Source organism: Hyla sarda, chromosome 11 (assembly GCF_029499605.1).
Source record: "Hyla sarda isolate aHylSar1 chromosome 11, aHylSar1.hap1, whole genome shotgun sequence".
In the NCBI taxonomy this organism is placed as follows: domain Eukaryota; kingdom Metazoa; phylum Chordata; class Amphibia; order Anura; family Hylidae; genus Hyla; species Hyla sarda.
In genome coordinates this window covers 63,641,030-63,663,589 of record NC_079199.1, presented here as the reverse complement: position 1 = coordinate 63,663,589, position 22,560 = coordinate 63,641,030, and the positions used below count along the sequence as shown (strand labels likewise).

Here is a 22,560-nt window from a genome sequence, read left to right as displayed (position 1 = left end):
GCTGGGACTTATGGTTTTGCAACAGCTGGAGGCACATTTTTTCTATGGAAAAGTGTACCTTCAGCTGTTGTATAACTACAACTCCCAGCTTGCACAAACAGCTAAAGTGCATGCTGGGAGTTGTAGTGGTTGCTGGTTGCATAACTACAACTCCCAGCATGCCCGTTGGCTGTCGGTGACTGCTGAGAGTTGTAGTTTTGCAACAGCTGAAGGCACACTGGTTGTGAAATTCAGAGTTTTTTTTTTTACCTAACTCAGTGTTTCACGACCGGTGTGCCTCCAGCTGTTGCAAACTACAACTCTCAGCGCTCACCGTACACCATGCACCGTACATGCTGGGGGTTGTAGTTTTGCAACAGCTGGAGGCACACTGGTTGTGAAACACTGAGTTAGGTCACAAACTCAGTGATACATAACCAGTGTGCCTACAGTTGTTGCAAAACTACAACTCTCAGCAGTCACCGACAGCCAACGGGCATGCTGGGAGTTGTAGTTATGCAACAGCTGGATGTCCCCTCCCAATGTGAACGTACAGGGTACACTCACATGGGCGGAGGATTACAGTAAGTATCTGGCTGCAAGTTTGAGCTGCCGCAATCTTTCTGCTGCAGCTCAAACTGCCAGCAAGAAACTACTGTGAACCCCCGCCCGTGCGACTGTACCCTAAAAACACTACACTAACACAAAAAATAAAATAAAAAGTAAAAAAACACTACATATACACTTACTCCTATACAGCCCCCCTCCCCTCCCCAATAAAAATGAAAAACATCTGGTACGCCACTGTTTCCAGAACGGAGCCTCCCGCTGTTGCAAAACAACTCCCAGTATTGTCGGACAGCCGTTGACTGTCCAGGCATGCTGGGAGTTTTGCAACAGCTGGAGGCACCCTGTTAGGGGTATTCTACGCCAGTGATTCCCAATGTCCACCCCTATGCAAGTCCCTAATTTAGGCCTCAAATGCGCATGGCGCTCTCACTTTGGAGCCCTGTCGTATTTCAAGGCAACAGTTTAGGGTCACATATGGGGTATCGCCGTACTCGGGAGAAATTGTGTTACAAATTTTGGGGGGTATTTTCTGCTTTTACCCTTTTTAAAAATGTAAAAATTTTGGGAAAACAAGCATTTTAGGTAAAAAAAAAATTTTTTTTTTTTACATATGCAAAAGTCGTGAAACACCTGTGGGGTATAAAGGTTCACTTAACCCCTTGTTACGTTCCCCGAGGGGTCTAGTTTCCAAAATGATATGCCATGTGGGTTTTTTTTTTTGCTGTCCTGGCACCATAGGGGCTTCCTAAATGCGGCATGCCCCCAGAGCAAAATTTGCTTTCAAAAAGCCAAATGTGACTCCTTCTCTTCCGAGATCTGTCGTGCACCAGCAGAGCACTTTTCACCCCCATATGGGGTGTTTTCTGAATCGGGAGAAATTGGGCTTCAAATTTTTAGGGGTATTTTCTGCTATTACCCTTTTTAAAAATTAAAAAATTTTGGGAAAACAAGCATTTTAGGTAAAATTTTTTTTTTTTTTTTTTTTTACATTTGCAAAAGTTGTGAAACACCTGTGGGGTATTAAGGTTAACTTTATCCCATGTTACATTCCCCGAGGGGTCTAGTTTCCAAAATGGTAGGCCATGTGTTTTTTTTTTTTGCTTTTCTGGCACCATAAGGGCTTCCTAAAGGTGACATGCCCCCGAAAAACCATTTCAGAAAAACGTACTCTCCAAAATCCCCTTGTCGCTCCTTCCCTTCTGAGCCCTCTACTGCGCCCGCCGAACACTTTACATAGACATATGAGGTATGTGCTTACTCGAGAGAAATTGGGCTACAAATACAAGTAAAAATTTTGTCCTTTTACCCCTTGTAAAAATTCAAAAATTGGGTCTACAAGAACATGTAAGTGTAAAAAATGAAGATTGTGAATTTTCTCCTTCACTTTGCTGCTATTCGTGTGAAACACCTAAAAGGTTAAAACGCTGACTGAATGTCATTTTGAATACTTTGGGGGATGTAGTTTTTATAATGGGGTCATTTATGGGGTATTTCTAATATGAAGACCCTTCAAATCCACTTCAAACCTGAACTGGTCCCTGAAAAATACTGAGTTTGAAAATTTTGTGAAAAATCGGAAAATTGCTGCTGACCGTTGAAGCCCTCTGGTGTCTTCCAAAAGTAAAAACTCATCAATTTTATGATGCAAACATAAAGTAGACATATTGTATATGTGAACCAAAAAAAAAAGGTATTCGTAATATCCATTTTCCTTACAAGCAGAGAGCTTCAAAGTTAGAAAAATGCAAAATTTTCAAATTTTTCATCAAATTTACGGATTTTTCACCAAAAAAAGGATGCAAGTATCGACAAAAATTTACCACTATGTTAAAGTAGAATATGTCACGAAAAAACAATCTCGGAATCAGAATAACTAAAAGCCTCCCAGAGTTATTAATGTTTAAAGTGACAGTGGTCAGATGTGCAAAAAACGCTCCGGTCCTTAAGGCCAAAATGGGCTCCGTCCTGAAGGGGTTAAATGTGACATGGCCCCCAAAAACCATTTCAGAAAAACTCACTCTCCAAAATTCCATTGTCGCTCCTTCCCTTCTGAGCCCTCTACTGCACTCACCGAACACTTGACATACACATATGAGGTATTTCCTTACTCAAGAGAAATTGGGTTACAAATTTTAAGAGGATTTTTCTCCTTTTTACCCCTTGTAAAAATTCAAAAACTGGGTCTACAAGAACATGCGAGTGTAAAAAATGAAGATTTTGAATTTTCTCCTTCACTTTGCTGCTATTCCTGTGAAACACCTAAGGGGTTAACACACTTACTGAATTTCATTTTGAATACTTTGAGGGGTGCAGTTTTTATAGTAGGGTCTTTTATGGGGTATTTCTAATATGGAGGCCCTTCATATCCACTTCAAAACTGAACTGGGATATGAAAAATTCCGATTTTGAAAATGTTGTGAAAAATTGGAAAATTGCTGCTGAACTTTGAAGCCCTCTGATGTCTTCCAAAAGTAAAAACATGGCAACTTTATGATGCCAGCCTAAAGTAGACATATTGTACAGGTTCTTCTAAAAAAAATTAGCATATTGTGCTAAAGTTCATTATTTTCCATAATGTAATGATAAAAATTTAACTTTCATATATTTTAGATTCATTGCACACCAACTGAAATATTTCAGGTATTTTATTGTTTTAATACTGATGATTTTGGCATACAGCTCATGAAAACCCAAAATTCCTATCTCAAAAAATTAGCATATCATGAAAAGGTTCTCTAAACGAGCTATTAACCTAATCATCTGAATCAACTAATTAACTCTAAACACCTGCAAAAGATCCCTGAGGCTTTTAAAAACTCCCAGCCTGGTTCATTACTCAAAACCGCAATCATGGGTAAGACTGCCGACCTGACTGCTGTCCAGAAGGCCATCATTGACACCCTCAAGCAAGAGGGTAAGACACAGCAAGAAATTTCTGAACAAATAGGCTGTTCCCAGAGTGCTGTATCAAGGCACCTCAATGGAAAGTCTGTGGGAAGGAAAAATGTGGCAGAAAACGCTCCACAACGAGAAGAGGTGACCGGACCCTGAGGAAGATTGTGGAGAAGGACCGATTCCAGACCTTGGGGGACCTGCGGAAGCAGTGGACTGAGTCTGGAGTAGAAACATCCAAAGCCACAGTGCACAGGTGTGTGCAGGAAATAGGCTACAGGTGCCGCATTCCCCAGGTCAAGCCACTTTTGAACCAGAAACATGTCGGCTGCCACTTTTGAACATGCCATGTCAGCTGCTGGTGTTGGTACACTGTGTTGTATCAAGGGCAGGGTCAATGCAGCTAGCTGTCAGGAGATTTTGGAGCACTTCATGCTTCCATCTGCTGAAAAGCTTTATGGAGATGAAGATTTCATTTTTCAGCACGACTTGGCACCTGCTCACAGTGCCAAAACCACTGGTAAATGATTTACTGACCAAGGTATTACTGTGCTCAATTGGCCTGTCAACTCTCCTGACCTGAACCCCATAGAGAATCTGTGGGATATTGTGAAGAGAAAGTTGAGACGCAAGACCCAACACTCTGGATGAGCTTAAAGGGGTATTCCAGGAAAAAACTTTTTTATATAAATCAACTGGCTCCTGAAAGTTAAACAGATTTGTAAATTACTTCTATTAAAAAATCTTAATCCTTTCAGTACTTATGAGCTTCTGAAGTTAAGGTTGTTCATTTCTGTCTAAGTCCTCTCTGATGACACCTGTCTCGGGAACCGCCCAGTTTAGAAGAGGTTTGCTATGGGGATTTGCTTCTAAACTGGGCGTTTCCCGAGACAGGTGTCATCAGAGAGGACTTAGACAGAAATGAACAACCTTAACTTCAGAAGCTCATAAGTACTGAAAGGATTAAGATTTTTTAATAGAAGTAATTTACAAATCTGTTTAACTTTCAGGAGCCAGTTGATTTATATAAAAAAAATAAGTTTTTCCTGGATAACCCCTTTAAGGCCGCTATCAAAGCATCCTGGGCCTCCATAACACCTCAGCAGTGCCAACAGGCTGATTGCCTCCATGGCCATGCCGCATTGAAGCAGTAATTTCTGCAAAAGGATTCCCGACCAAGTATTGAGTTCATAACTGAACATAATTATTTTAAGGTTGACTTTTTTTGTATTAAACACACTTTTCTTTTATTGGTCGGATGAAATATGCTAATTTTTTGTGATAGGAATTTGGGGTTTTCATGAGCTGTTTGCCAAAATCATATTAAAACAATAAAAGACCTGAAATATTTCAGTTGGTGTGCAATGAATGTAAAATATATGAAACTTAAATTTTTATCATTACATTATGGAAAATGAACTTTAGCACAATATGCAATTTTTTTTAGAAGAACCTGTATATGTGAATCAATATATAATTTATTTGGAATGTCTATTTTCCTTATATAGCTTCAAAGTTTGAAAAATGCAACATTTTCTATTTTTTCATAAAATGTTGGAATCTTTCACCACGAAATGATGCAAGTATCGACAATTTTACCACTAACATGAAGTACAATATGTCACGAAAAAACAATCTCGTAATCAGAATGAAAGGTAAAAGCATCTCAGTTATTAATGCTTAAAGTGAGTGGTCAGATGTGCAAAAAACGCTCTGGTCCTACAGTGAAAATTGGCCTGGTTCTTAAGGGGTTAAAGCAGCTCTCTAAATGCTGTTAAAAGTGTAAAAAAAAAAAAAATTTAAAATTAAAATAAGAAAATACAGTTGAAATAAGGACACATTTCAGAATGTAGCAAGTAAAAATATTACTTTGAGAATTTTTGGATATCGTACATTACAATGTTTTTATATTAAAAAAAACAACCTCATATTTCAGTCTTCTAGTGGTCCTGATATGGACAGATGGCTGTCCTGTGCACTGGCCAAGTACGCCATATCAGGCTACTTAGGCAGACAAAAATGAGGAAGTACTGGCAGGACTTTTGTGTTTGTGCCATGCTCCTGGCCTTTCAATCAACTAGGCGAGAGCAGCTCTGTACTCCCTCCTCTCTGTGTTAAATGTGCAGAGGTAAGCAGTAGTTAAAAAAAAAATTTTAAAAATTAAAAAAATGAGTGAAATGGTAATGACAGCAGCAGGAACATTTAAAATTGTATAGATAACAGGCACTCAAACATTTATTTTAATATATAGTTGATTGCATAAATAATATATAGTTGCTTGCTTCTTCTTCAAAAGACCTGCCTATGCAGCCTCAATGTGTGTTCTCAGCTGTTAAAGCCACATGGGCAGTTCACACTAAATATGGACTCCTGAGGGAACAGACAATCTGCTCTGAGACATTAGTCAACCTGTCTTGACATGCTCATGGCTTCACTCTTGCAAAGCAGTGTTAATCTGAAAGATCTGAAAGGTTAAGAAAAATATTGTGGATTCCCTATTGAAGCTTTAAAGTTTTTATTTATTTGCGACTGTGCATGTAACACTGCAAAATATATACATTCTGTACAGTAATTGTCTTCCTGATAAGGCTGGGTTCACACCATGTTTTGTAACTACGGTTCCCGTATACGGCTGGGAGGAGGGGGCGGGGCTTAATCGCGGTGCCTGCACTCAGCCGTGTAGGGGAACCGTATTTAATGCATGTCTATGAGCCGACCGGAGTGAACCGCAGCCTCCGGTCGGCTGCGTTTTGGGCCGTATGCGGTTTCCCGACCATAGGCAAAAACGTGGTCGACCACGTTTTTGCCTGCAATAGGGAAACCGCATATGGCCGAAAATGCAGCTGACCGAAGGCTGCGGTTCACTCCGGTTGGCTCATAGACATGCATTAAATACGGTTCCCCTATACGGCTGAGTGCGGGCGCGGCGTCCCCCCTCCTCCCAGCCGTATACGGGAACTGTAGTTACAAAACGTGGTGTGAACCCAGCCTAACATGTATACACTTATAGATTGTAAAGCTTTGGATTAGAGTCCTGCGCTGGATCCCTCTCCCACTGGATTTCTGACAGTTACAGTCCACTCCTGCAAGGTGTGTCCCCAATCGCGCCCGCTCCCACAAACCTCTGATCACCGCTTTTAGAAATAGTACCCCTTCTGCAATTTAATCAACCCCTGTTGCCTTTCAGAGGTTTGCAGGATTTTGTTGAACTCCATGTATGTTCTTTGGCCGCAGGCTCCTATCCACAACAATCTCATTACCGCACCCAAGTTTTTATTGGGTCATGCAGGATCCCAATCCTGGTGCAGGGCTCTACTTTGAAGCAATACACGTAACCATAAAAAAATCATGGGGTAAAGTCCTATAGTTTACATCTCTTAAAGAAGGACTGAGCACCCATCTTGTACAGTGCAACAAGGGACATTATTTATTGACCACGCAGTACAGACACATCGGGAGGCAAGACAGATGGTGCAGGAACTGGGGTTTTCAAACATCGGGCGACGGACCATATTGTGCCTTACGCTTTGTTCATGATGAAGCACATAAGTTGCGATACGGTCCCTCGCCCAAAGTTTGAAACCCCCCGTTGAGTCTTGCCTCCCGATGTGTCTGTGCTCCGTGGTCAATAAAGAAATATCCCTTGTTGCACTATACAAGGTGAGTGCTCAGTCATTCTTTAAGAGATGGTATTTATCTTCTGGACTCATATACACGAGTAACACCACCTGCAGCAATGCTATCTAGTACCACATTACGGAGCAACACTTTGACATTCATTTGTCTATAAATCACTACCAAGTTGTTGGTCCTACACCTGATGTAAGGTGCATAATTTGTGTATCGTGACTGTGCCCGGCTCTACTTACTCTTTTAGTGTGAAAAGTCCTATAGTTGCTGCTTGTGTCTGGCACTAGTATTATACTGCCAACTCTTATGTGTTTTTTTTATTTTTTTTCTACAGTATGTCCTCCACCTCCAGAACCAGAAAATGGTGGATTCATATGTCATCCCCCACACTGTGAAAAGCCCTTCACTTCTGGTAGTGTTATAGAGTACTTCTGTGCAGAGGGATATATGTTAAAAGGAGACTATAAATTCCTAACCTGCAAAAATGGAGCTTGGAATCCACCTATGGGTGTAAGCTGCAGACTTAGCCAAGGTGAGTTTTCATGAGAGTATGTTAAAGGGATATTCTGGGATCAAACATCTTATCCCCTATCCAAAGCATAGGGGGTAAGATGTCTGATTGTGGGGTACCCGCCGCTGGGACCCCCGCAATCTCCCTGAAGCACCCGCGTTGTATGCGGGGCTGCGTCTCCAGTTTCGGAAACCTCCGGGACTGGAGACGTGGTGTAAGGTCACGCCCCCTCCATTCATGTCTGGGGGAGGGGGCGGAACGGAGGGGAGAGGCATTCCCGCATACAATGGATAGGGGATAAAATATTTGATTCTTGATTACCACTTTAACATGGTAAAAATTCTGCAGAAATTCAGTTCGGCAAAGCTTTCTGAATGGAATTGTGGAAGTTCTGTGTTCTTAGAACACAGAATTCCACCTAATTTCACGCCCAGTGACTTCTATGGGATTCCGCATACTAAAAGACCAATCTTATATTTTTGCAGAAAGCGGAATTTCTGCTGTCTGAATGGAACTGCGGGATCCTATTGAAATCAATAGGCATTAAATAACAGCTGAATTTTCGTCGGAATGCCACATGGAAATTCCACTGTGTGAGCATAGCCTTACTAGGTTTTCCTATTCAGCTCAATGTTTTGAAAGGGTGATATTAATTCTTTACTTTTTACTTTAGAAACCAACAGAAATACCAGTCTTGGGGTCCCAACACTTTCAATTGTTGCCTCAACTGCGAGCTCAGTGGCCTTGATATTGCTCCTTATTGTCTTGTTTGTGCTTCTACAGCCCAAGATCAAGTCCTTTCACCATAGCAGGTAGGTGACCATTTACTTATCTATGCATACAGTATGGTATTGTTTGGAATGTTGGTTAGTTGGCACACTTAGTCACCCAAAGCTAAATTTACGAGCTTTTATTGCTTAAGGGTATGTTCACACTGAGGAATTTGATAGGAATTTACTCCAGTAATCTTGCTTATTCCACTTCAAATCATCCAAGATTGAAAGTTCCATTGCCTGTTAATTGACTTTCTGCTGCCCTGATCTCACTGATCCGACACTGAATTTTGTTTCGCCTGAAGAGAGAACATGTTCATTTTTTTCATATTGAATCCCCAAGTAAAAGTCCATTTAAGTCAATAGGATTTTTTTTTTTCTACTGACAAAATGAGTTTTGTGTGGAATTCCATAAGGAAATTCCGCACAAATTCTGTGCAAGGGAGAAAATGGCAAAAAACCTGAAATTATTCTCCTTCAATTCTGCTCCAATTCCTCAGTGTCAACATACTCTAATGGTTTCTGTGAAACCAGAAAGACAAAATTCAGTGACTGCTGCAAAAGTTTCTTTTCGGACTTGGTGTGACGTACAGTTAAACCACTTTGAGAAGATTAAATGAAATTTAATTGAATAGTGGTCTTCTATAGCGATGGTCTTTTCAAAGACAGTTTCCACTTTGCATAATGTATGGTTCACTGAAAATCAGCCTCTTGAAGTCTGGGCTGGATAAGGGTTAGGTCGGGTAATACTCATCTCAGAGGCAGTCTTTTTGAGATGTTTTATTGTATGTAGTTGAATAGAGACTTAGCTGACATGACCCGGCGCTCAGTGTGGAGCACGTGCTGCATTTGGCATGCACTCTGGTCTTTTCTGTGCTCCCAAGAACAAAGTACAGCACTCGGGTGTAGTCTTGGGCAACCCCATGGAGTGGAGGCTTCCATGCATTGTGTGGTTTGGAATGGTTTAAGGAAAATTACTGTGAATTAAAACTAAAGCAAAAGAGAAACCGCTTACCAGTAGGGGTTTGTAAATTTTTCCCACTTTCCATGGAAAATTTGATGTTTTTATGTGTAATACTTTTTTTCTTAATATCTCTAACAGACGAGACGCTTGTGTGCCAGGAGAACAAGTGTCTATCATGGTTGATGGTGTGCAAGTTGCTCTTCCTTCTTATGAAGAAGCAGTGTATGGCAGTGCAGGAAACTGTATCCATTCTGCTAGCTCTCGTGTCCAGATAGTATTATCTGAAGGACCAGGGGAGGATCGAAACATCCAGCAGGGAGTGTCTCATTCCAACACCAGGGAACAATGTATGGAATCTAATCATGCCTCAGGCCAAACTAACACAAATATGTCACAATGTCCAGCAGGGAGCACACATCGCTCGGAGACTGTGCTGGTCCACCAGACTTCTTCACAGTGGGCAGCTGCTGCAGAGAGCAGGACTTTAGGACGGGAAGGAGCAGAATCAGAAAATAGTGATGTGCAGAGTCTCCTGTCCCTGTCCTCTGAAGATTACACAGATGGTGAGTAGCTTCAAACCACAAGTTTGCAGAAAGTTAGTCTAGTTTAAATTTCTAGGACTTCTTACCTATAAGCCTAATCCCTTTAAATTGTAAGATTGTGTGGTCAGGGCACTTGCCAAATGTGTTACCTAATGTAGATTTCTGAACTTTTGATCCTTTTATTTTTTAGCTTTTAAACCCTGGCTGGTACCATTACATAGTGCCATGTGGGGATTAAAGGGGTACTCCGGTGAAAACCTTTTTTCTTTTAAATCAACTGGTGGCAGAAAGTTAAACATATTTGTAAATTACTTCTATTAAAAAATCTTAATCCTTCCAGTACTTATTAGCTGCTGAATGCTACAGAGGAAATTCCTTTCTTTTTGGAACCCTGATGACATCACGAGCACAGTGCTCTCTGCTGACATCTCTGTCCATTTTTGCAACCATGCATAGCAGATACATGCTAAGGGCAGCATGGTGGCTCAGTGGTTAGCACTGCTGCCTTGCAGTGCTGGAGACTTGGGTTCAAATCCCACTAATGACAACAAAAAATAAAGTATTATTATTATTATAATAATGTCAGCAGAGAGAACTGTGCTCGTGATGTCATCAGAGAGCATTCCAAAAAAAAAAAAGAATTTCCTCTGTAGTATTCAGCAGCTAATAAGTACAGGAAGGATTAAGATTTTTTAATAGAAGTAATTTACAAATATGTTTAACTTTCTGCCACCAGTTGATTTAAAAGAAAAAAGGTTTTCACCGGAGTACCCCTTTAAGGCCATATATAAGATAAGTAAATAAAATATTGTAAACCATGACAAGCAGTCAGACATTTGAACCATGCATTGCTGAATGTGCTAATGGAAGCTATACTTGGTACTAAATAAGAGGTAGGTATAGAAGTGGAGATTTCCTGCTATTCACATCAGTTGTATGTAATTGTGCTTGGTAAATTTGCGAACTAGTGGACTGTATTTCCATTGATCACAAACCAAAGAATTATAACAATTAGGGCTGCAAGTAATGATTGTGTGGGTACTTAGATTTGCACATAGAGGGATCTCTGAATTTTAAACAGCCTTTTCACATTTTTTTCTCTACTCTGCCTCTAGTGGGAGGGGTAGATTGGTCATAGGTGTATAAATTTTAGTTTGGGACTCAGCCCTGAGTGTGCTCTGTCTATGTGGCTTTAGAAGAGAGGCAGCTGTAAGAGAGTTATAAAACAGAGAGTTTGAAAGCAGGAATTTGAGATCGCTGTGAGTGTTACTTTCCTTACACTGTAGAGACTTAAACTCACAATCCTTGAACAGCAGTTTGAGGGTGCATATTGTTGTGTGAAATGTGTGCGAGTTGTTCATTTGGAAGCCCATATCCTAGATCTAGAGGAGCAACTGGCAACACTCAGATGCATTGACAACTTGGAGAGGAGTCTCCTGCTCACTGAGCAGGTACTCTCTGGGGTAGAGGTGGGACGGAGGTGCAGGACAGTCAGTCAGCTAGCTGAGTTACAGTTAGAAAACGGGAGGGAAAAGTGTCAGGGAGGCTAGTCCTGATTTGGCACACCCCAACAAGTTTGCCCAGTTGGCAGATGAGGGGGATGCCATTTCAGAGCTAGCAGTACTGAAGCAGAACTCTGCCTCGAACTGCCAGGGGGGTGTCTGCTCCAGTAAGGAGGGAAGGAGGAGGGCAGGGCAGGCCAGACAGGTACTGGTAGTGGGAGACTCAATTATTAGGGGGACAGACGGGGCGATCTGTCACAAAGACCGGGATCGTAGAACAGTTTGTTGTCTTCCTGGCGCTCGAGTTTGGCACATCGCAGATCGGGTTGACAGGTTGCTGGGTGGGGCTGGAGAGGACCCAGCAGTCATGTTACATATTGGCACCAATGAAAAAGTAAGAGGTAGGTGGTGTGTCCTTTAAAAATTATTTCAGGGACTTAGGCTGCAAGCTTAAGGTACGGGCCTTCGAGGTAATATTTTCTGAAATATTACCTGTACCACGAGCCACACCAGAGAGGCAGCAGGAGATTAGGGGGAAAAAAAGTCTCAGAAGCTACATAGCATAGTTGCATAGTTAGTATGGTTGAAAAAAGACATACGTCCATCAAGGTCAACCAGGAAATTGAAGGGAAGGGTGTAAGGGGATAAGGGGAAGGGATGTTGTTTTATAATTCTGCATAAGCATTAATGTTATTTTGTTCCAGGAATGTATCTAACCCTGTTTTAAAGCTATTATTTATTCCTGCTGTGACTAGTTCCTGAGGTAGACTGTTCCATAAATTCACAGTTCTTATGGTAAAGGAGGCGTGTCGCCCCTTTAGACTAAACCTTTTCTTCTCCAGATGGAGGGAGTGCCCCCTCGTCCTTTGGGGGGGATTAACCTGGAACAGTTTTTCTCCATATTTTTTGTATGGGCCATTTATATACTTGTATACGTTTATCATATCCTCCCTTGAACGTCTCTTCTCGAGACTAAACAATTGTAACTCCTTTAATCGTTCCTCATAGCTAAAATGTTCCATGCCCCATATTAGTTTAGTCGCACATCTCTGCACCCTTTCCAGCTCCACAGTGTCCCTTTTATGGACTGGCGACCAAAACTGAACAGCATATTCCAGGTGAGGCCGTACCAATGCTTTATAAAGGGGAGTATTCTGTCCCTGTCCCTTGAGTCCATGCCTCTTTTGATACATGACAATATCCTGCTGGCTTTGGAAGCAGCAGCCTGACATTGCATGCTATTCTGTAGTCTGTGATCTAAAAGTACACCCAGATCCTTCTCTACCATTGACTCTGCCAGTTTAATCCCCCCCCCCCCCTAAGACATACGACGCATGCATGTTATTAGTACCCAGATGCATAACTTTACATTGAACCTCATTTGCCAAGTGGATGCCCAGACACTTAGTCTATCCAAGTCATCTTGTAACTTATGCACATCCTCTATAAACTGTACCGTGCTACAAAGCTTGGTGTCATCTGCAAAGATAGAAACAGAGCTGTTAATACCATCCTCTATATCATTGATTAATAAATTAAACAGTGGGCCCAGTACAGAACCTTGGGGTACACCACTAATAACCGTGGACCAATCAGAGTACGAATTATTGACCACCACTCTCTGGGTATGGATGATCCATGAGCCAGTGTTCAATCCAGTTACAAACTAAAGTTTCCAAGACCAAAGCTGGTGTAGGAAGGAGGGGTTTGGGTTCATGGAGAACTGGGTCGACTCCTCTGTCGGATGCCGGCTGTGTCGTAGGGGGAGGAGTGTTTAAACTAGGGACTGGGACTGGGGGGAGGGAACCTACAGCATAAAGGGGAAAGAGAGTGTAGATAAAGAGGGGGGATTTATTAATGAACCTGGGGGGTGGAGAAGAGGGAGGGGTTAGAATAGTTAATAGGGATAGGCTTCATAGGGAAAAAAAACATACACCATTGAAATGCATGTTGACTAATGCCAGAAGTCTGTCCAATAAAACTGACAAACTGGAGTGGTTGATGTCTGAGGAGAATTGACATAGTGGGTATAAAAGAGACTTGGTTGGACGATAGCCTTGACTGGGCGGTCAACATACAGGGTTATAGTCTATTCAGGAAGGATCAGACAAAACTGAAAGGGGGAGGCGTTTGTCTTTATGTAAAGTCCAGTCTGAAGGCCGCACTGTGGGAGGATATACGGAGGGAAACGATAATGTGGAGTCACTATGGGTAGAAATAAATGGAGATAAAAATAAAAAAAATTCTGATAGGGGTTTGCTATAAGCCACCAAACATAATGGAAGAGGCAGAAGATCAATTACTGAAGCAAATAAACAAGGTAGAAAATAAAAATTACGTGATCATAATGGGGGACTTTAACTATCCTGATATAAACTGGGAGACTGAGAACTGTGAATCTCATAAAGGAAACCGGTTTCTGACTACAGCTAAAGACAATTATCTGTCCCAAATGGTGCAGGGCCCGACCAGAGGGGGCGCCCTACTGGACTTATCATTAACCAACAGACCTGATAGAGTAACTAATGTGCAAGTAGAAGGACACCTAGGAAATAGTGATCATAATATAATTATAATTTGTCTTTCAATAAAGGAATCTCGCGAGAGCCCACAAAAACAATGAACTTTAGAAAGGCAAAGTTTGATAAACTCAGAGAAGCCCTTAGCAATATAAAATGGGATAATGTCCTCAAAAACAACCATACTGACACTAAATGGGAGACATTTAAAAATATCTTAAATTCTCACTTTAAGATGTATATACCTCATGGCAATAAAAGGTTAGGAATAAAAGAAATCCAATATGGATGAATAAAAATATTAAGAGGGCAATAAATGACAAAAAAAAAGCAATTATACTAAAACAGGATGACAGTGAAGAAGCGTTAAAAAGCTATAGAGAAAAATGTAAAATATGTAAAAAGGACTAATAAAAGCCACAAAAAAAGACTCATTGCCAAAGAGTGTAAAACTAACCCTAAAATGTTCTTTAACTATATAAATAGCAAAAAGGTCAAAAATGAAAGTGTAGGCCCTTTAGAAAATGATGAGGAAGAAATATAGATGGGGATCAGGAAAAAGCGAATATATTAAACAAATTCTTCTCCACTTTATTCACCGAGGAAAATCAAATACCACGTGAAATACAGCGAGATAAGATAAACTCCCCAGTATAGGTCACCTGTCTAACCCAGGAAGAAGTACAGTGAACTACAAAAAATCAAAATCGAGAAATCACCAGGTCCAGATGGCACTCACCCCCATGTTTTAAAGGAATTAAGTAATAGACAAACCCCTATTTTTAATATTCTGGGACATATAGTAACAGGGACTGTTCCCCAGGACTGGCGCATGGCAAATATGGTGCCAATATTTAAAAAGGGGTCAAAGGGTGACCCCAGGAATTCTTGGCCTGTTAGTTTAACCTCCGTTGTATGTAAATTGTTTGAGGGTTTTTTAAGGGATGCAATTTTGGTGTATCTTGATAAAAAATAAATGTATGACTCCATATCAGCATGGCTTTATGAGGGATAGGTCCTGTCAAACTAACCTGATCAGCTTTTATGAGGAGGTGAGCTCCAGACTGGACCAGGGGGAATCGCTCGATGTCGTATATCTGGATTTTTCCAAAGAAGATGATACAGTGCCACACAAGATTGGTGCATAAAATGAGAAGGATTGGGCTGAGGGAAAATGTGTGCACGTGGGTAAGTAACTGGCTCAGTGATAGGAAATAGAGGGTGGTTATTAATGGTACTTATTCTGATCGGGTGACTGTTACTAGTGGGTTACCACAGGGGTCAGTCTTGGGTCCTGTTCTATTTAATATATTAATGACCTTGTAGAGGAGCTGCATAGTAAAGTAGCAAACTATGCAGATGATACTAAATTCTGTAAAGTGGTAAGCACAATAGAGAACCGCTCTCTATTACAAATGGATCTGGATAGGTTGGAGGTTGGGGCTGGGAAGTGGCACATGAGGTTCAACACTGATAAATGTATGGTTATGCACATGGGGAAGAAAAATCTGAGATGGGATTATGTGTTAAATGGGAGCACACTTGGGACGACTGGTGTGAAAAAAGGATTTGGGAGTCTTGGGGTGCATGCGCACCATGTTTTTGCTATCCAGTTCCCGTATCAGGTTTTTGGTAAACGGATAGGCAAAACCGGTCTCAATGGTATTAAACCGTGTGCACATAGATCAAACTATATCCGGTTTGAAACTGTATACGGTTTGAATAGTGATGTACGTTTTAATCCGGTTGTATCCGTTTTCACCCTAAAAAAAACGAATACGTCTGTCAATGTTCGCCTTGTTTTTAAATAAAGTTTTTCCAGAAAGAACATTCTAGAAGGTGGGTGGTGTTTTCGACTTGCATTACGCATGTGCAATAATAAAAACGGAGGGATTAAAACGGTTGCAACCGTACACTCATATGGTTTAGTCCGGTTCTAATTGACTTCCATGTTAATAAAAACATATCCGGTTAGGATACGGTTGGTCAACTGGACCTAAAAACGCTGTATACTCCGGTTGCGAACACGGCTGAAAAACCGGGCCCAACCGTAAAAGTCGCCAAACGGACATAACCGTATGATGCGTTTGCAATACGGTTTGCAATGTTAAGTCAATACATCCGGTTTTCTAAATGTTTTAGTACGGTTTTTGAAGGAAAACCGTATACGGGAACTGGATAGCAAAAACGTGGTGTGCATGCACCCTTAGTTAATAGTAAATTTAGCTATAGTGACCAGTGCCGGGCAGCTGCTGCTAAGGCAAATAAAATCATGGGGTGCATCAATAGGGACGTAGATGCCCATGACAAACAATGAATTCTTCCACTGTACAAATCCCTAGTCAGAACGCACATAGAATACTGTGTACAGTACTGGGCACCAGTGTACAACAAAGGTATAGTGGAGCTGGAGAGGGTTCAAATATGGGCAACCTGAGTAACATAGTTCATAAGATTGAAAAAACCCAGAGTACATCACATTCAACCTATATCCCTAACGAGTCCCTACTGAGTTAATCCAGAGGAAGGCAAAAAAATAGAGATGAGCGAACTTACAGTACATTCGATTCGTCACGAACTTCTCGGCTCTGCAGTTGATGACTTTTCCTGCATAAATTAGTTCAGCTTTCAGGTGCTCCGGTGGGCTGGAAAAGGTGGATACAGTCCTGGGAGACTCTTTCCTAGGAATGTATCCACCTTTTCCCGCCCACCGGAGCACCTGAAGGCTGAACTAATTTACGCAGGATAAGTCATAAACTGCCGAGCCGAGAAGTTTGTGACGAATCGAATTTACTGTAAGTTCGCTCATCTCTAGCAAAAAACCCTCATAATAGAGGTTAAAAAAATTCCTTCCCGACAGTCAGAATAAATCCCTGGATCAACGTTCTGTCCCTATAATTCTAATATACATAACCAGCAATGTTCTTACTCTCCAAAAATGCATCTAGACCCCTTTTTAAATTCTTTTAGAGTTCCCCATGACCACCTCCTCCGGGAGAGAATTCCACAGTCTCACTGCTCTTACAGTAAAGAACTCCCTTCTGTGCTGGTGTAGAAACCTTCTTTCCTCCAAACATAGAGGATACTCCCTTGTTATAGATACAGTCCTGGGTATAAATAGATCATGGGAGAGATCTCTGTACTGCCCCCTGATATATTTATACATAGTTATTAGGTCTCCCCTAAACCTTCTTTTTCTTAACTAAATAACCCTAATTCTGATAATCTTTCTGTGTACTGTAGTCCTCCCATTCCCTGTATTACCCTGGTTGCCCGTCTTTGAATCCTCTCCAGCTCCACTATATATTTCTTGTAAACTTGTGCCCAGTACTGTACACAGTATTCCATGTGTGGTCTGACTAGTGATTTGTACAGCAGTAGAATTATTTCCTTGTCGTGGGCATCTATGCCCCTATTTATGCACCCAATGATTTTATTAGCCTTGGCAGCAGCTGCCAGACACTGGTCATTACAGCTAAATTTACTGTTAACTAAAACTCCCAAGTCCTTTTCCGTGTCCGTCGTCCCTAGTGTGCTCCCATTTAATACATAATCCCAGGCCGGATTTTTCCTCCCCATGTGCATTACCTTACATCTATCAGTGTTGAGTAATATGGGGAATGGGAGGACTACAGTACCCAGAAAGATTATCAGAATTGGGGTTATTTAGTTTAGAAAAAAGAAGGCTTAGGGGAGACCTAATAACTGTGTAAATATATCGGGGGACCTTACAGAGATCTCTCCCATGATCTATTTATACCCAGGACTGTATCTATAAAAAGGGGGGCATCCTTAACGTCTTGTAGTAAGAAGGTTTTTACACCAGCTGTAAAAACTGTAAGAGCAGTGAGATTGTGGCATTCTCTCCCGGAGGAGGTGGTCATGGTTATCTCTGTAAAAGAGTTCAAAAGGGGTCTGGATGCATTTTTTGAGTAATAACATCGCTGGTTATGTATACTAGATTTATAGGGACAGAACGTTGATCCAGGGATTTTTGTCTGACTGCCATATTTGGAGTCGGGAAGAAATTTTTACTGCTAGTATGAGGTTTTTTGCCTTCCTCTGTATCAACTCGGTAGGGACTCATTAGGGATATAGATTGAACTTGATGGACTCTGGTCATTTTTCAACATTATGAACTATATAACTGTCATAATTGATCAGTCTGCCGATATATGTTTGATTAATCTGATTTAAAAAAAAAAAAACGGGATTGGGGACCATGAACGAGTTAAAGGGGTTTTCCAGCAGGATAAAACATCTACTCCTCTCCAGCACACCACCTATACCCACATACAGCCCTATATGGTTCTATCACCCCCTCCTCTCCCAGCTCACCCAGCCTCCCCTGAGCCAGTCTCCCTGTTCCCTCCGGTGACTCTCGGATGTGCCGGTGTTTTGTTGCCATAGTCATTGCTCAGCTCTGCACTCAGCCGTGGAGGCTGCACATTGGCGATCAAAAGGCCAGGCCTGAGCAATGGAGGCACGAGCAGCCAGAGAGGTGGATAGGTGAGGGTTTCCCTGTTACTGGCTGCCCCTCCTGAGAGCACTACAGCATTCCCTGTCCAGCTCTCTTTAGGTTGCAGCATACAGCTGCGGTCTAAAGGAGTTTAGTGATGGGGCAAGACTGATTGCCCCGTCATGTGAATTCTTCAGGCACTTAGCCCTGCTTGCCCAAAGCAGCGATCGCGCTGATGTCTGCCATTAACCCCCTCAGATGCCGTGATCAATACAGATCACGGCATCTGCAGTGCTGCTGTCACTTAAAATGGATGATCTGATTGCCCGCAGCGCTGCCGCGGCGATCCGATCATCCAGAACGGGAGACGGAGGTCCCCTCACCTGCCTCTGCTGCCTTCCACGGGTCTTCTGCTCTGGTTTGAGATTGAGCAGACCAGAGCAGAACATGACCGATTAACACCGATCAGTGCTATGTCCTATGCATAGCACTGAACAGAATGAGCAATCGAATGATTGCTATAAATAGTCCCCTATGGGGACTATTAAAGGGGTACTCTGCACCCCTAGACATCTTATCGCCTATCCAAAGGATAGAGGATGAGATGTCAGATCGCCGGGGTCCCGCTGCTGGGGACGCCCGGGATCTCGGCAGCAGCACCCTCCTGTACGGCTTTCACCGCACACTTGCAACGCTGGAAGCTTCGGGTCCCGACTACAATGGCGGACGAGCGTGACGTCACGACTCCGCCCCGTGTGACGTCACTCCCTGCCCCCTCAATGCAAGCCTATGGGCGGTCCATCACTCCCCCTCCCATAGACTTGCATTGAGGGGGCGTGATGTCACACGGGGCGGAGTCACGCTCTTCCGCCATTGTGGTCGGGACCCGAAGCCTCCAGCATTGCCGGTGTGAGGTGAAAGCCGTACAGGTGGGTGCTGCTGCCGAGATCCCAGGCGTCCCCATCAGCGGGACCTCGGCGATCTGACATCTCATCCCCTATCCTTTGGATAGGGGATAAGATGTCTAGGGGTGCGGAGTACCCCTTTAAAGTGTAAAAATAAAAGTAAGAAAAGGTTTTTAAAAAAATGTAAAAAACATTCGAAAAACCCCTCCCCTAATAAAAACGTAAATTGTCCCATTTTCCCTATTTCACCCCCAAAAAGTGTAAAAAAGAAAAAAAATGATATAAATGTTTGGTATCGCCGTGTGCGTAAATATCCGAACTATTAAAATATAATGTTAATGATTCGTAGGGTGAACGACGTTAACGTAAAAAAAAGTCCAAAATTGCTGCTTTTTTTTTAAATAAAATTTTATTCCCCCCAAAAAATTTATTAAAAGTTTTCTATAAGCAAATATGGTATTAATAAAACGTACAGATCACGGCGCAAAAAATGAGCCCTCATACCACCGCTTATACAGAAACATGAAAAAGTTATAGGTCTTCAAAATAGGGGGATTTAAACGTACTAATTTGGTTAAAAAGGTTGCAAATTTTTTTTTATATATATATTTTTTTTTTTTAAAGCGCAACAGTAATAGAAAAGTATGTTATCATGGGTATCATTTTCGTATTAAAATTTGCTAAATTGCGGTTTTCTTTTTAGTTTCCCCACACAAATAGTATTATTTTCGGTTGCCCCATACATTTTATGGTAAAGTGATTGAGTGGCATTACAACAGGCAACTGGTTGCGCAAAAAACAAGCCCTCATACTATTCTGTCGATGAAAATATAAAATAGTTATTTTTTGAAGGCGAGGAGGAAAAACGAAAACGTAAAAATAAAATTGTCTGAGTCCTTAAGGGGTTAAAGAGGTTGGCAACATATTAGAAACTTAATAAAAAATTATCGGAGCTACATAATTGGGCAACAGCAAAGCATCAGTAGAAGAGTAAATATCCCACATTGTTGGTTATTAACTTGCTACATATTATTTTATTGCATTCAATAAGAAAACATTGTAGTAAACTACTAAGCAGCCAGATTTGTGTTAGCTGTAGAATTAACTTGTATGTTTGCCACTCCATTTGCTATATTAGGTTTTTATATGAATAACTGGAACAAAAAGTAGGCTCTAAAAATATACACAGTATTAAAAGGTGGACATTCTGTGCATGAACACAGTATTGAAATCGATTTTGTCCTAGCACATTGTGTGTGTGTGGTATACATGTGTGCATGTGTCTGCAGTGGCACAGATTTCTTTTTAGGAAATTAATTTGGAATGTGCTAGTTCTGTTGTGTAGTCTTAAGTAGGGATTATCGGTTTGGCCGATATTATCGGACGATATTCACGATTTTCTAAGTTATTGGCACCTTGTTGTTACCTTGCCAATAATGCGGGCGCTTTAAATCAATGAACTGCCGCTTCTCTCCCCCTGCCTGTCCTGAGTCCACCACCGCCGTTGCCCCATTGCCTCCCCCATCCCCGGTTTTATAATTACCTGTTCCCGGGGTCCGCGCCACTTCTGGCTCTTGCAGCGTCCTGCGCTGTGGCTGTGTGCTGCGCAATGACTAGTGACGTCCTCAAGGCGACATCAGTCAGTGGCCCGGCGCACAATGACAGCTCCGGACGCCACCGGAGCCAGAAGTGTTGCGGACCCCGGGAACAGTTAATTATAAAACCGAGGATGGGGGAGGCAATGGGGCAGCGGTGGCAGTCTCTGGCCAGAGGATAGACAGGGGGAGGCAATCGGGCAGCGGCAGTGGTTGGACTCAGGACCCCCCCAGGACAGGTAGGGGGAGCGGCGGCAGTCTCTGGCCCCTCAAAAGCTGATGCAGTTCATTGATTTAAAGCGCCCGCTTTAAATCATTGATCTGCAGCAGCTTCTGCGGGGCCAGAAACAGTTTCAGGGTATACCCGCACACACACGCACCCTCATTTTACAGAGGATATTTGGGGGGGGGGGGGAATTAAAATGCACGGAATATCGGTATAAGTTATCGGCTATGGGCCTGAAAGTTCACAGGTTATCGGTATCTGCTCTTAAAAATCAATATCGGTCGATCCATAGTCTTTAGACACCATCATGCTGTAATGCTTCTGCATTTAGTCTCTAGTAGCTATTCTCTCTCTTACTTGTTCACATCCTTTAGTTTTTAGATTTGCATTGTATATCTTGCTTATATAGCAGTATGCATGGTTTTTGCGTGGCGTTAGTCTTTTCTATAACTTTATTTTTATTTAATTTTTTTCAGATATCCCTCTATTAAAAGAAGCTTGAATACCTCTAACATGAAGGATCCAAACAATCTTCCTGCTCTGCACTTCCTGTATTCACAGGAACTCTGGAGCTGACAATTCGTGCCTCCTCTATCGCCTACCCCCAAGTCCCCAAACCTAGCCATCTCACTGAGCAGACATTTTGTTCCTAGCTGCATAACACTGGGAGCAGATTGTCCTAGCCTTGCTTGCAGAGGTGTACAATTATATTTTGTGTGTGTGTGTGTGTGTGTGTGTGTGTTATATTATTGACTATATACAGATATAAAGAATACCTGTGTGATGGGAGCTGGATCTTACATTACCTGGCGCTTATCCCTACAAATTTTGATAATGCTTCATGGCCTTCCCAAAGGTTTGACCTATAGACATACATAATGCTTACCCTGTCAGACTAGGAGTTTAATTTGAGGCTTTTACTATATCTGTTTTTGTGCTATGCTGCATCCACCTCTGTCAAGATTCTTTGTTTGATTATAGATTAGGGACTCCTTTTAGGGTTGATCCTTTCTACCATTAAATGGGCACTCTCATTAAAACAAATTTTTGCTATTGCACTCCTTATGGTAAATGAAAAATATTTCTAATATACTTTGTTTAAAAAAAAAAAGAAGTTTTATATGTTTTATTTGTGCTTAAAAAAGCTCAAGAGCACATTTTCCCCCAACTCATGCACAGACTTTGGACCAAAGTCCAAACACAGGAAGTGCCGCCTGGAGTGCTTGGGGGGGGGGGGGGTCCACCCAACAGCATGTGGCAGTTATGTGTGAGAGGAGCTATGATTGGATGAGTCTGGACACCACCCACCCCACCCCCCCCCCCACCCCGGAAATCCAGGCGGCACTTCCAGTGTTTGGACTTTGGTCCAAAGTCTGTGTATGAGTTGGGGGAAAATCTGCTCTTGAGCTTTTTTAAGCACAAATAAAACACAGAAAACTTCATTTTTTTTAAAACAAAGTATATTAGAAATATTTTTCATTTACCATAAGGAG

The 22,560-nt window shown here is 41.9% G+C and overlaps 1 protein-coding gene across 1 annotated transcript in view; it reads left to right on the top strand.

The window, feature by feature from the left end:
* Window positions 1-22,165, top strand: part of SUSD6 (sushi domain containing 6) — a 42,217-nt gene extending 20,052 nt beyond the window's left edge. The window contains exons 3-6 of the mRNA XM_056545043.1: window positions 7,406-7,603; window positions 8,256-8,394; window positions 9,458-9,882; window positions 21,544-22,165. Of these exons, the coding sequence (XP_056401018.1) occupies window positions 7,406-7,603; window positions 8,256-8,394; window positions 9,458-9,882; window positions 21,544-21,569 (788 nt within the window). The 3' untranslated portion in view covers window positions 21,570-22,165. The remainder of the gene's footprint in view (window positions 1-7,405; window positions 7,604-8,255; window positions 8,395-9,457; window positions 9,883-21,543) is intronic.
* The last annotated feature ends 395 nt before the right edge of the window (window positions 22,166-22,560 follow it).